Source organism: Canis aureus, chromosome X (assembly GCF_053574225.1).
Source record: "Canis aureus isolate CA01 chromosome X, VMU_Caureus_v.1.0, whole genome shotgun sequence".
In the NCBI taxonomy this organism is placed as follows: Eukaryota; Metazoa; Chordata; class Mammalia; order Carnivora; family Canidae; genus Canis; species Canis aureus.
Window position 1 is genome coordinate 43242558 of NC_135649.1, and position 15539 is coordinate 43258096.

The following is a 15539-nucleotide window of genomic DNA, read 5'->3' on the forward strand; positions in this document are numbered from 1 at the left end:
TGAATGGGAGAAGATATTTGCAAATGACCTATCAGATAAAGGGCTAGTATCCAAGATCTATAAAGAACTTATTAAACTCAACAGCAAAGAAACAAACAATCCAATCATGAAATGGGCAAAAGACATGAACAGAAATTTCACCAAAGAAGACATACACATGACCAACAAGCACATGAGAAAATGTTCTGAATCACTTGCCATCAGGGAACTACAAATCAAAACCACAATGAGATACCACCTCACACCAGTGAGAATGGTGAAAATTAACAAGATGGGAAGCAACAAATGTTGGAGAGGATGTAGAGAAAGGGGAACCCTCTTGCACTGTTGGTGGGAATGTGAACTGGTACAGCCACTCTGGAAAACTGTGTGGAGCTTCCTCAAAGAGTTAAAAATAGATCTACCTTCTGACCCAGCAATTGCACTACTGGGGAGTTACCCCAAAGATACAGACGCAGTGAAAGACCGAGACACCTGTGCCCCAATGTTCATAGCAGCAATGTCCACAATAGCCAAACTGTGGAAGGAGCCTCAGTGTCCATCGAAAGATGAATGGATAAAGAAGATGTGGTCTATGCATACAATGGAAAATTACTCAGCCATTAGAAACGACGAATACCCACCATTTGCTTCAACATAGATGGAACTGGAGGGTATTATGCTGAGTGAAGTAAGTCAATCAGGAAAGGACAAGCATTATATGGTTTCATTCATTTGGGGAATATAAAAAATAGTGAAAGGGTTTAAAGGGAAAGGAGAGAAAATAAGTGGGAAACATCAGAGATGGTGACAGAACATGAGAGACTCCTAACTCTGGGAAACGAACTAGGGGTAGTGGAAGGGGAGTGGGGTGGAGAGATGGGTGACTGGGTAACGGGCAGTGAGGGATGCACTTGATGAGATGAGCACTGGGTGTTATACTATGTTTTGGCAAATCAAACTCCAATAAAAAATATACAAAAAAAGAAAAAGAAAAAAAAAACAGGTGAGGGGAGTCATTAATGTACAGAAAAAAAACATGTTTTAAGAAGGAGGAAGTAATCAAAAGGGTAAACTACTGCTGGGTGGTCATCCTCATATCATCAAACTCTCTTTTCCTAATTTTGTGGAAGACAACTATTGGTTTTTAGGATTGTGCCTCTTATTTTAGGATTTAGAGCATCTCTGGCCCCTAAGTACTAAATTTCAATAACACCTTATAACCAAAAATTTCAATAACACCTTATAACCAAAAATGCTGCCATCCATTTCTAAAAGTTTTCTGGGGGCCCATACCATGACTACTTTTTTCCTATTTGTTCATTCACTCTAATGACATGCAGTAGACACTCAATAAATATTACATAAGCAAATGAAGGAATCTTTGTCTGAAAATCATTCTTAATTCTCTTTTATCCTACAAAATACCACTAAATACTGCCTCCTCCTCAACAACCATCTCTTCTGTCTCCTCTCCTTCATTGTTAAACTTCCTCAAAGAATGATCTACATTTGCTGCCTCTTCTTCCTCACTTCCTATTCCCTTCTCAGCTTTTTTTTTTTTCCTTCTCAGCTTTCTTCAATCTGGTGTTGGCACACACTACACCACTGAAGTTGCTGTCTTCCAAAGGTCGCCAAAGATTTAACTGATGAATCTAAAAATTCCTTCTGCACTTTAATTCTGGTTTACTCCTATATAGCAGTAGATACTGTTACAGCTTTCCCCCATCTATGAATATCTTTCTCAGTTCCTCTTCCTTATCCATCCTTCAAATGTTGGCATTTTCCTAGGGTCAATCTGTCAATCTGTTAATCTGTTTGCATAGATTCAGAAGTTTCTGCCAGTTATGGTTCAAGGATTCTGGACCATATGATTCAGATATTTTGATGAAGCCTCCTTAAAATGGCATCATTTTACATAAATGTAAAATTACTAATTTTTTTTAACCAAGTAATATGGGTAAGACACCTTTCACTCTTATTTCACACCTGACACTAAACCCATCTCAAATTCTCCCCCCATCTCTCTCTCTCTCCCCCATATGTATTCTGCATCTATCTCTCATTATGGGAGACTTGTATTTTCAACTCTACTAATTTTGGTACTATTTAAAAATTTAAATACATCTAATGTTCATAATCACAAATATATTAAATCCATACAATTAGATTTGCTTTTAAGGAAGTATTTATCCCCTACCATCATTATGAAAGACCGTTATGATATTAACTATAAATGTACATATATTACTGAGAACTATTAGAAATTGAAATGAAGGTTTACTGTGCTGCCTTGAGCTGATAATAAGGAATTGTATTACAGCTCAAATATCCTTCTCTGTGACCACAGTCTGATATGTAACCAATCAAATAAGGTTAGCATAACCAGAAAGCCTACAAAAAATGTGTGAACTTATATGGAAAAAGATAATACATTCCATTATCAAGCAGCCAAATCTATTTATTAATTAAAAGTAAATGAATATGACTGATTTAACCTTAAGAGGGAAATCAGGACCTGAGAAGTAGACCACTCAAGAAACAAGTGAATTCTCAGAAGATAGGGAGACACTTTGCTCAGAATGACTGATAGCCGTTTCTAAGATGAGAATGTGTGATAAACATGTGACTCCTGGTTGTGTCTGCCAGATAGTGACTGACTCCTATCCCATCCCTGACTCTCATCGCATTTTCAGTGAGATTTAGAGATGGAGCAAGGCTCATATCCCAGTGAAGAGATGATGATGAAAAAGAAACAGGCTTAGTTTCTTGTTTTATAGGTCACATCAGAAACTCCCCTTATCAATACAGATGCATTAAAGCAGAAGAACCAAAATATGTATCCATTGCAGCTTAAGAGAGCATCAAACTACATGCAGGACGCTTTTCCCCTCCTCTAGAACAAACTATGGGTCATTTTGGCAGAATATCAATAATCGTATGCCCATTTACTTTTGAATTTTAGAGATAATCTGCTGTTCAACATGCAAGGGTGAAAATGGGAATCCATTGATCTACTTCTCCACTGCACCCATCCCCCTTCCTACCACAAATAATCCTATAGGGAAGACAGGCTATCTTCCTACATACTTTGATACCTAAAGTTCCTTTTCCTACAGCCCCCAACTGGCACCCAAGAGGTCAGTACTTTGGTCAGCCCTATATCTCAGGGGTAGGCAGGTTCCTATTTTTTCCCACCTTGTTTCTATGACAGATTTTTTGCTTCCCCCATCATCATTGTTTTATCTCTATAGCCATGACACAGTCTCAACCTCACTTCACTGATCCACATCCTTTTGGTTTTCAGTACCCGGCTTGGAACTGGAGTGAGAATTTCCAATGCCTCTGTTTGAACTCTGTCTCTGAATATTGACCCCATCCCAAGGGGTATGTATTCTGTCCTCAGTCCATTTCTGCTAGTCTCCTAGTGTTCCTTTCAACACCTTGTCCTCTCCTAACATACAGGTGTTACCTAAAATCAGTTCTACTTCATTCTAAGCCCAATGCAAAGCCAGCACTCAGTGGTAATATATTCTAATCTCCCAGAGAGCAAATACCAATTCTGAAAATCAACATCTCCCGTCCCTGTATTTGATTTCCACATAGATTTATATTTCTAACAGCCTACTGGGTGCCTCCAACAAGATTTCTTGCAGGCAGTTCAAACTCAATATAACCAAAACTTAGTGTTTTTTCTCTTAGTACTTTGCTTTCTTTTGCACTTTATCTTAGCCAAAAGGCCAAGAAGCAATTGTCTTCTTTTGCATTCCATACCTGTATCCCCATACCACAAACAAAACCACTCTTTGTTTACTCTTATTCCAGAAGCAATAGATGGTAAGTATTTTTAAAAAAGGAAGGAAAATTCAGATGAGCAAAAAGAAATAGAAACCACCTCTAAGACTACCATCTAGAGACAAACCACTAACATTCCCATATCTTGATTGATGTCATCACCATTTACCCAGTCACCCAAGCTGGAACTCTTGACTCCTGTTTCTCCCTTACATATCTCATTTGACAACTTTTTAAATCCTATCAATAGTATCTCTGAAATGTCTACTTTGCTCTCTATCACCAATGCCACACTCCAGGCTCCTACCTTTCTTACTGCATTAGTGCAATTGTTTATCAGCTAGTTTTCCTACCACCAATCTCCCTAAATCACACTCATCTCCTACCATCATCTCTGCCAAATTCTCCACCATAATCTGCCACTAGAGTTGTTCTGAAATACACATCTAATTGTTTAACTCACCTGCTTTAGGAAATTTTGCAACTCTAATGCCAAATTTTATGGTGTCTTAGTCTGCTGGGGCTGCCATAACAAATACTACAGACTGGAATTCTGAGCATGCCAAATATGCCAGCATAGTTGGTTTCTGGTGAGAGCTCTCTTCTCAACTTTCAGAAAGCTGCCTTCTTGCCGTGAGTAAGCAGAACAAGCTCTCTGGCATCTTTGTAGAAAGGCACTAATATCAAGTGGGCCCCATCCTTGTGACCTCATCTAAACCTAATTACCTCTCAAAGGTTCCATCTCCAAATACCATTACAACAGGGGTTACAGCTTCAACATATGAACTTTGGGGGGGACAAAATTCGATCCACAGCTTTCAAGGGCTTTTATGACTAGCTCTAAGCTTATTCCATTTTATTTTTTGTTGCTCCATGCCAGTACCTTCTGGGGTTCCAGAACATCACAAATAGCTCTCAAAACACATCATATACTTTCAACAGCAGCAGCTTTTCCATCCTGGCAAAATAGTATGTACTTCAAATGTCCAGGCCAAACGCCACCTTGTATTGTGACATCTGCTTGGATTACTTCTTTGCATCACATCATTTTATACGCACTTCTGTCAAATTCAAATTGTTTGGATTCAAATCATAATTCTGCTTGATTCTAAGTGTGTGAACTTAAGCAAGTCATTTGACTTTTGTGCTTCAGCAACCTCCTCCATAAAATGAAAACAATAGCACCTGTTTTATAGGGTTGATGTGGGGATTAATGATTTACTATTTGCAAAGCTCTCAGAGAAATGCCTGGCACATAATCAGCATTATATAAATTATTTGCTAGTATTATTATTATATCATTTTAAGTGAAAGCAATCAGGATAAAAACCTTTATTCATAGACTGTAAATTTAGGGAAATGGCTCTGTTTTGGCACTCCAGTGACCCTGCACTATCCACATTGGCCACATAGGCCACATAGGCCACATAGGCAGGTCTCAACTGCAATCTGCCCCAAGTCCTGGCAGAACATCCTGTGATCCTCCTGGAACATGGGGAGATATACAATCTTGTGAGGAGTTGCCTCAAGGCTGTTTCTTTTCTGTGTTTCTACCCTGTAGGAGGCTCCCTATCTTGTAGGAGGCTACCATGAGGCGGTTTCTCACCCTACTCCCTGGTTCCAATAAGGCATAAGGGTTTTCTACCTCCCTCCTCTTGGATACAGATGCAGGCTATGAAACAGTTTAGCTACAGTCTAGAGTTGGCTCTTCAGCAACAGACTGCCCTACTGCTCATGTCACCTGTCATCTCGTATTTTTAGTTTGATGTTGTCCTGTGGGGCAAGAGGACATGGGGACCTGACACCATGCTGATCTTGCTTGTTCTGCCTGTGTAAGTAAAACCTATATCTATTTGGGCTCACTGTTTCCTTATTGGATGGATCTATGGAAGTCTGTGCTGCTGCTTATAGACTGCTTGATCTCTTGATAGCAAGTAAGCTCCTTGTGAGAAAGAGAAACCTATCTATTTTATTCAACACTGTATACCAAGTATCTGGCCTATAGTAAGTGCTCAATAAGTATGTGTTGAATTAAAAAGTAGAGCAAACAATGGTAAATATGTATTTGAGGATATATAGTCAAGGATATATATCAAACCCATTATAACGGGATTCTTGTGGGGAGGGTCGGAAAGTATAGAGAACAAAAGAGACAATAAAAATAATAAATTAAAATAAAGTAAAATAGAACAATACAGGGGCATTATACTCATGAAATGTAAGGAAAAACATACATGCTATCCAGGAGGGAAAAAGCCCTCTAGCTCTTATTATTCTTCCATTAATTTATGAGTATTTGATACCTTATTTACCTAACAGTAATACAAGGAGAAAAGGCTAGATAAGCATCTTTTAAACCATGTTCCAAAGAGCCCCAGTTTTTCTCCTAGGAGCTGCTTCATGAGTGAGAGTACCCTTTTAACCAAGGCAGTGGTACTTTTATGTATTTTATACGTTGGGCTTTCTCATAAAATTTTGTTTGAAGAAAATGGTTGGCAGCTAAAAACAAAACAAACCTGCAAACCACTGACCTAGCTGTAGCTCTAAAATTAATGTACAGCATGATGATTATAGTTACCAATACCATATTGAATACTGGGAATCTGCTGAGAGAGTAGATTTCAAGTGCTCTCAACACACACACACACACACACAATGGTAAGTGTGTGAGGAGAGGATACATTAATTAGCTTGACTGCAGTAACCATTTCACTATGTATATGTGTATCAAATCATCATGTTGTACACAAATCATCATGTTGTACAATTTTTACCTAGAGCATAAAATGACTAAATATAGATTAAGGCAAGGGAAGAGTGGTAGCTACAAACTCGGGAGAGGAGCAGCAGGTAAACTTCAGATAATGAAGCTCTTTGGCTTGAGGTTAGAAGGAAAGAACAAAAGGTTTGCTGAAGATATATATATCTGTACTGAGAATTTTGTTTAGGACAATCGCTTTAATTTAAGACTCATGAAACTTGCTCTCTTATTTAGAGTCTGGGGAGGATACAGAAAAGGGTAATCTTTGTGAATTTTTAAACCCTAAATCACTCCTTGTACTTAGACTATTTGTGCTATCTTCCTCAGCTTAAACAGAGGTCTTCTTTCTTCTTAAAGTTTCTGTTTTGGATTGTTACATATACACCAGGTCAAGCCTCCAAATGACAAATTTAGCCAGTTCTAAGGTGTAATTTCCCCCACACTTTGGTATTTCTGATTCTGGGGTGCTTCATGCAATCAATGTTATTCCTTTGTTATTAAATAAATGACAATTTGATGATATCTTAGATCTGAGAAAATCCATATTATCAACAGGAATAATAAGCTTATAAATTTGAGCAAGAAATACTTGAAATGTGGTCAACAGCCTCTTCAGTCTGAGTCTTACCAATGGGGTTAAGCAATGATGGTGGATATCATCATTAATATGCCCACAAGATAAAATTCAAGCTACAAATCAGGGTTTTTTTTTTTTCTTTTTTGAGAGTCAGCTTACCAGTATGCCACTTTCCACAGCTATTCTTTACTCTTCTTATACTCACAACTTACTCAATTAGGCCATGTTATTTCATGCCTGGATACCTTCCCAAGTGCTTTACCTCTGTTTGAAATGCCCTTCTTGGAATGTTGCTGCTGGAAAAATCCTGTCTATCCAGTGTTGATCCCTTTCTGCCTTATGTCACCATGTACCTGGTTTATGCCTTTAAATATGTACTTACCATACTGAATTGCAATGATTTGTTACATGTCCACCTCTTTTACTATAAATTCCTTGAGGGTTATGACTGTATCTTATTTATCTTTGTATCCCTAGTACTTAGAACAGTGCCTAGTATGCAATTGTACTCACTAAGTATTTAAAAATTGCATATATGAAGAAAAAGCAAGAGAAAAAAACATTGTACATGTGGTGAAGTGCCATAGCACCAACAGATACTTCATGTGGTTTCCATTCAGTGTTGTCCATGCCTTATCCAAACCCTCTAAACTCCTGGTAGACTTAAAACTGTCAACAGTGAGTTTAACTATTAATAAGATGATTTCATTCATGTGAGTTCTGTCTCCCCAATTAGAAGTTCATTAAAGGGAGGGATCAAGTCTTCTTCTGTATATACTTGAGTTTTTTTAAAGATTATTTTATTTATTCATGAAAGACACAGGTAGAGAGAGAGGAGAGAGAGAGAGAGAGGGTCAGAGACATAGGCAGAGGGAGAAGCAGGCTCCATGCGGGGAGCCCGACGTGGGACTCGATCCCGGGACTCCAGGATCACGCCCTGGGCCAAAGGCAGGCGCTAAACCACTGAGCCACCCAGGGATCCCCTACTTGTTGAGTTTTGCATAAATTGTATACTCCTACTCTGAGGTATAATTTGGTTTCCAATAACCAATTATTATTAATACTAGTAGCACTTTACAGGAGAGAGACAGAAAGGCTCACAGCAGTTATTTACTTAGGGCCTAGAATTTCTCCATAGTTTATAGCAATCCTCAATCGTAGACATCAAAACTGTCATTTTACAGTTATTTAAAAGAGAGGAATTGGGATATTACTGGTAAAACCCTGGAAGCTAATTACTTCAAGATCACTTTAAACCTTAACTCATTAGAGTTTGAAAAATCTCCTGAGGTACTTAAACTCACTATTCCCATTGTGTTACTTGATTCAATTCAATGTCTTAAATTTTGTTAATAAGAAAAACCCTGAAGTTCATGCAAAAGAGAGACTCCATTTATCATTTGCTTAAGAAAAAAATATTAAGCAAAGCATCTCCAATGGGTACCTCAGTACTCTATACAGTGGAGTATAGTAAAGAGGGAGGGGAAAAGATAAATGCATAGCCCCTGATCTCAGGAAAATAATTCTCTACACCAAAATTACTAGTGTAGGTTGCCAAAACGAGTTGCACCCCATCTTCTTGGTTAGGTCCAGACTCTTCAATCATTCTGAGGCTAAAATAAGTAGAAGTAAGGGGATATTATTGATCTCATTGGTATTGCTGTTGTTATTACGTAGAAACAGTGTCATCCCGATCAGGGAGTTTTAGAGTTTTAAATCAGAAGTTCTGATCCAAAAAGTAAGAAAAAAGTCCCTTTTTAAGTCTCACAATGTAAGCTGAGTCATTAGAAAAAATACAGATAGAAGAGATAAGAGAGATCCAGGGAAGGGCAGTTTTCATAGGACTAGAAATAGTGTATCACATCCTATGATTCTACTATTTTTATTTGTAAATCTTATCCATATATGTAATTTAGTTTGTGTTTACAATTTAAACTGTCAATCCCATTATTCCCTTAGTACCTAAAACATAGCAACCACTATTTTTAAAGAGTTTACTGCCTTGCCTGTGGTATTATGTATACAACAGTTAGTAAACGTAGCTATCAGGGTCATAGAGAAAATAGAGAGGCTCACCACTAGATCTTCACAACATGCGGATGAAGAATCCTTTCTCGAAAATCCTAGGAATATATCCTCAGTTCCCACCTGCTGTTTGAATATAACCTCATATCTGAAAAAAAAAAAAAAGTCAGTGATACAGGGACTCAAGAGAAAGAGCAAATTTCTGTCCCAGAGGAAAAAAAATTAGAAAATTATGTGGACATGCTATTACAAAAAATAAAAGAACTAAATAAGTGCTGACAGTTTCTTCAGGGATGTAGCAGAACATAAAGGAATAGAAGTCTAGAAAATTCAGTCAAAAATACATACCATTAAAAACAAATACTTGACACTGTAAAGCAGGATTTACAGTGTATTTGCTTCTTTAAAAAAATAAGATTAATTGTTTTAGAGCTATACAAATAAAGTGGATTGAGGGAACTTCTAATAAGATTAAAAGTAGAAGAAAAAAAAAGGTGGTTTTTTTTTGTTGTTGTTGTTTTGTTTTTTTTTTCCTGAAAAGTGATGGCTCAGAAATATAGTAGGCCCAGAACCCAGAGTTTGATGTTTAGGTGGAAATTCTCATCTGCTGAATTTAAGTTACAGAGTAGAGTTAGAAAATCCAGGTATAGATCTGTTTCTGTCATTAACTGTGTGCCCTTGGTCATGTCACAAACCTGTGGGGTTGTCTGCTTCCAGATTTGTACAATCTATGGGAGAGGGGTAGGTTTGAACTCAGTGATCTCTACAACCTTTTTTCTGGCTCTAAAATTGTACAATAGAAATACTGATAATGCATTCAGCACAACTACCTTGTAGTATTCAGAATCTAGGCCTACAGAATTCTTAGTCCAATGAAAGATTTTCCTGGTATTTCACCTCACACATGAACAATTCACAAATCTTTCCTTGCCCCCAAATTTGGATCCCTAGGGATATAATGGTTTATAGAAAGAAACACTCAGCCATAATGTGCCCCATCTTTTTAGGTGGAGTGAAGTGAGCAAACATTTACTAATGATCTTTTCCATTTAATTCTCCCCTAATGAAGAGATGCTAAATCTCTGGATAGGAGGACTAAAAGACTACCTCGACCTTCTGATCACTTGCAAATAGGATTGCCCAAGAATGAAAAAGGGATTTTTCTGAGTTTGAACAAGACACACAATAAGTAGCTATTTGATATGGGGCACTTTTTTCTTAATAGACTATAACATTTAACTGATATTTACAAAGGTGAAGCCAGGTTAAAGCAAAACAGAAAGGTATTGATCCATATGCCCATGACTCCCAAATAGATTTGTTCTAGCTGCTGCTCTTCTCTCCATCTCCAGATGCATTTTTCCAACTGTCTACTATATACATTTGCCTGGATGTCCCAAAGGCACCTCAGAATCCACACGTCCAAAACCAAACTCACTGCTTCCCCTCTACCTTCATTCCTAATCACAATTAAGGGCCTCACTATTCACCTGCTCACCCAAGTCAGTACCCTCAGCATAGTTTCTGAGGCTTTCCTCTCACTTATTATGTCTAATTAAATACCATAGATTCCTTTAAGAATCTTTCAAATAAGGGCCCTCATACTTCTCCCCAAGACCAGTGACTTAGCTCAGGCCCTTATTACTTTTTTTTTGGCCACTCATGATTCTTCTTTTGTAAGCTGCCTATTCACTTTCTTTACTCATTTTCATCTTTACCTACTGGGACGTTTTGAAATGTACTTGTGTAAGATAGAAAAGAAATTTTAAAAATGTAATTTTTTTTCATGTCCTTATTGGAGTTCTCATACATTTAAAGATTTCATGGATGTTCTTTCTGCAGAATATCAAACATCAGGAGGAGAAGTGAAAATTTACTCAAATTTGGAACTTGCCACATATGGATGTTTGACATTCATCAGACAATATGACAAATGTGTGGCTTACCTCTTACCTTTCACACGGATGTGTGGGTACTGTATAAACATAACCTGAGATTTACTCTCTTCATTTTTAAGATACACACAGAAATGTTTTAAAATCCCTTTTGATCTTTTTTATGAGGTTTATGGGGTTTTTTGACATTGTTTATTTGAAAGCTGGATACATTTTTCCAGTTAATTATCTGCAGTCTCCCACTGCTTCTATTTTCAGAACTGATGTAGAAGATAAAAGCATAGGGTTGTTTTCTTTTAAAAAAAATTGGACACAATTTTATAGTCAGAATTATAAAAGTTGTCAGATCACTTACCATAGAAGTCTTCAAAAATTTATAAAGTACATTATAATTTAGTAAGTACTGCCTTGGTTTCTCAAGCTATCCCAAATAATCAAGATTTTATTTTAGAATACATATATTTAAAGCCTAGTGTATCTAACCATTAATTTAAATTATGGATGTGAACACACTTTCAGTTCCTTGAAATTGTGGGTGATTTATTTCATCAGAGTGAAGGGCTATTCATGATAATAATCCTAAATTTCATATTTACAATTCATATTCACAATTCCTATTGAAAAGGCTACAAAGTGAGGCTTTAAGCCTGCCTGCAAAATGTATTAAACATAATCCTAAAATAACTAGTAAATAGGTCCAGGTAATAATAGATAATTGGAGAGAGAACACAGCCTTTTACTGAAATTGTGGAGCATTGAGTAATTAAAAGCAGGTCTTTGACACATAAACATGGTATAGTAATTTAGCTTGTATGAATGCTTGGAACTCAATGGGTTTTCCCAGTCTTAGTTCCCCATTAAACAACTAGCCAATATTAAATATAAATTTGTCACGGAAATGACAGTTTTTGTTTGATAATAACTGAAAAGAAGGTGTCATGTTTTATTATTTGTTTCTGCTCCAGGAGGGAAAAAAAATCATCAATTACACATGCCTTCTGTGAACTGTCACCATAGTTTTCTCTTTTATGTGGTAGAAGTTACTTTACCAATCTTGTCAAAAATAGAATGGTATCAGATGACACATCTACCTTAAGCCCCCAAACACTTTGCTGGCATCATCTGACTTACTCAGGCATTTCTCTAACATCCCACATGTCATCGTGCTCTGCTCCCTCTGGAACCTCTTCTGGATTCCAGATCTCCTCGGCATTTTCATCACTGCTCTGAGGGATGACTGTGGAGAAAGGGAAGATAAAGCTGAGGCTGTTGTCTGTTCTTCACGCTCAGTTTGGGATCATCAAAGTAAAACATTTTCTATTTGTAATCACTAGCTTATGTTTTAGTCCAAACAAGCTAAATTAGTAGAAGTGTGAATTTTTTAAATCAATCCACAACCAACACACTGTAAAATTGTAATAATAGTAGAAAATTTGGAAATGACATATAAGGAAAAAGAAGAAAATAAAATCATCTATAATCCAACTACCCAGAGATAGCATTCTGGTCTGGATCTTTGTAGCCTATCTGTGCATGTGCATGCATGTGTGTACATATATAATGTATAATATATACTTAATATGTGAAATAACATTTTATTTGAAAAAATATATAACATATATATGCAAAGAAATATTGCACATTTTTTCCAGAAACATCGATAGGATCATATGTAAAACATTTATGTAAAAGAACCAAACATACAATCACTCTGATTTGGGGAGCCAATGTCTTATCTTGCATTGGGTATTACTATCTAAAAGCTCTTTGATACCTTTGCCATGCAAGCATGACATAACTCTTTATAAAATACTATCAGTTAAAGAAACTGAAAGCAGTGGATACAATGATCATTTTTTTACTTTTTTAAAAGATTTTATTTATTTATTTATTTGACAGAGAGAGAGAAAGAGAGAGAGAGAAAGAGAGAGAGAGAGAGAGAAAGCACAAGCAGGGAAGAGCGGCAGGCAGAGGGAGAGGGAGAAGCAGGACCCTGGATCATGACCTGAATGGAAGGCAGAAGCTTAACCCACTGAGCCACCCAAGCGGTCCCAGGATCATTTTTTTTTAATTCACTATTTTCCTCATGTAGATGTGTGAGCCTTCAAGAAAATCTTTATTACTTGTCCTTTATGTTGGACTGAGCATGTACCTGGGCATCTACATGTCATCTTTAAATATTTAAAAGTAAATAAGGCATGCAAAAGATCTGCTTATATTTGTTCAACATTAAGTGCAGTATATTATTTTGAGTTCTCCTTTTAAGCATCCCCAAAATGCACCTGATTACCAGGTTTTCTTTTTTTTAATATTTTTAAAAATCTTTTATTTATTTATGATAGTCACACAGAGAGAGAGAGAGAGGCAGAGAGAGAAGCAGGCTCCATGCACCAGGAGCCCGACGTGGGACTCGATCCCGGGTCTCCAGGATCACGCCCTGGGCCAAAGGCAGGCACCAAACCGCTGCGCCACCCAGGGATCCCTGATTACCAGGTTTTCAATACTGCTAACTCTTGTAAAATTATCTGCTTCTGTCTAACATGGGCTTTGTAAAGCCTAATTACAGATGTAAGTAAAAGTGTTTACATATGACTCATTGTTCTCAGAAATTAGAAGATATTAGGCAGATGCTATCAGAAATTCAGGCAGCATAGAAATACATCAAAATTTGAACTAGTCTTCCAACATCTTGTGAATGAGGCAAAGAGACTCTTGAGTATGTAGAGTATAATCACTGAAATATTAAAATCATCCTCTCAGACCTCATGTTAGCCATTATTTTAAACAATTTTCCAGATAAAATCTTTTATAATCAGCTAAATTGATGAAGGAACTTCACTTCCTTTCCCTGTCCACCCTCTGGTAACTGTCATTTTGACAGAATTAGAGCCTTCCATATTTTTAGAGATGTGTAAGATGTTCAACTCTGTGAAAATGTATAGGCCAAAATGCTGGGAAAACCTCCCCCCAAATATTTATTCTAATTTATTGGACCCATCAATATATATGTCCCCCCCATGGGCCTTAATTTACAAGCATTTTGATGCAAGATAAAATTATGCAGCTATTTGTTTTATTGTTTTCTCTAAAGGACTATTAAATTAGCTCAATGGGGGCAGAGACTTTTCCATTTTGATCATCATACCCCAGGGATGTTCATACTACCTGGTACATAACAGGCTCTCAATAAATATTTGTTGAATGAATTAATGAATTCTGTGAAATTGCCAGAATATAGCAGGGTAGAAGATGAAGAAACTAAGCATCTTGGTAACTAGACCTCAAATAATAAAAAAGTTATTTAACCACACATGACTTTCTTGGTTTTACATCTCAGGAAATATGCCAAAAAATGAATGTGAATAATTCAAGGCAAATTAATTTCCATTAATATAAAAATGACTTACCTACAACAATAGAGTAAAACAACATCTTTATATGTAAATGGCTGTCCATCATTTCCATGATTATTTGAGTTCCTCTTTGACAAATCCTAGTGTTAGTACTACTCTCCCTATAATTTTGCTCCCAAAGAAAAGATTGTACTGATTGTATTGATCTATATGCTTGTTAAATAATTTACCTCTGAGCTCTTCAGTGTTTGGAGGTCCAATATTCCCAGGCCCCATGGCTCCAAAAGCAGATGAACAATTTGGCTGGGAGAGAAGAAAAAAAGTCCAACATTCTGTAATTACTACTTGTGTAACTTAAATTTGACAAGCTTTCCATCTAAAATTTCATAGAGCTTCTCATTTAATCATCATTGTTATACAACAGAGAGATAGATGCCAAGTATTATTTAGAATGTGTTTTCCTTTTCCTTTCAAAAAGTATTTAGTTTAATAGACCCTAAGGCAGAACTGATCTTTGATCAGACTAAATCCCTGGTTTTAGCCCAATGAATCCTGTATCCCTGCGGATAGGGGAATGAGCCATATTCATCTCTTTGAAGGTCAGAACCACGTATTAGTATAAGAGCATTGACACTTTTGGGTTTTTGCCGTATCTCACCATAGTTGGATGGGGGATGGAAAAGGATGGGAAAGTTCTATAGAAACCAAGACAAGCCACTAACTCAAATCTTAAGTGTTTGGATAGCAAAGAACTCATTCGAAACTCCCGATAACAGATTTTCCTTCTTTCCACAGTGGGCCTGAGACACTTCCTTGTCACACTACCTCATGACACAGAACTAATGGATTTATTTATTTTTGTTTTTATTTTTAAAAAGATTTTTATTTATTTATTCATGAGAGAGAGAGAGAGAGAGAGCCAGAGACATAGGCAGAGGGAGAAGCAGGCTCCCCACAGGGATCCCCATGTGAGACTCCATCCCAGGATCCCAGGATCACAACCTGAGCCAAAGGCAGATAGACAGTCAACCACTAAGCCACCCAGGTGCCCCAAACTAATGGATTTAAGCAGCGACCCCAAATTAACAGTGTCAGATACATGCTGGACCACTTTAGTCCATGTAAGTTCATTTCGCCATCCTCTTTGCACGCCC

The 15539-nt window shown here is 37.1% G+C and overlaps 2 protein-coding genes across 7 annotated transcripts in view; one reads left to right on the forward strand and one right to left on the reverse strand.

Annotated features, from left to right (window-relative positions):
• DNAAF6 (dynein axonemal assembly factor 6) overlaps positions 1-15539 on the reverse strand; it is a 42166-nt gene that overhangs the window by 17166 nt on the left and 9461 nt on the right. For all 4 annotated transcript variants that reach the window (XM_077890016.1, XM_077890018.1, XM_077890017.1 and 1 more), the window contains exons 3-5: positions 14616-14688; positions 12164-12269; positions 9189-9285 (exon numbers count right to left, since the gene is read on the reverse strand). In XM_077890016.1, coding sequence (XP_077746142.1) covers positions 9189-9285; positions 12164-12269; positions 14616-14688 — 276 coding nt within the window. The remainder of the gene's footprint in view (positions 1-9188; positions 9286-12163; positions 12270-14615; positions 14689-15539) is intronic.
• The window catches only part of NUP62CL (nucleoporin 62 C-terminal like), a 94564-nt gene continuing 84427 nt past the window's right edge, over positions 5403-15539 (forward strand). For 2 of the 3 annotated variants that reach the window (XM_077890011.1, XM_077890008.1), the window contains exon 1: positions 5404-5606. Coding sequence is in view for 2 of the 3 variants with exons in the window: in XM_077890008.1 (XP_077746134.1) it covers positions 5581-5606 (26 nt within the window). In the remaining variant the exon portion in view is untranslated. Of the gene's footprint in view, positions 5607-15539 lie in introns of all 3 variants that reach the window. The other variant, XM_077890014.1, reaches the window with a different exon arrangement.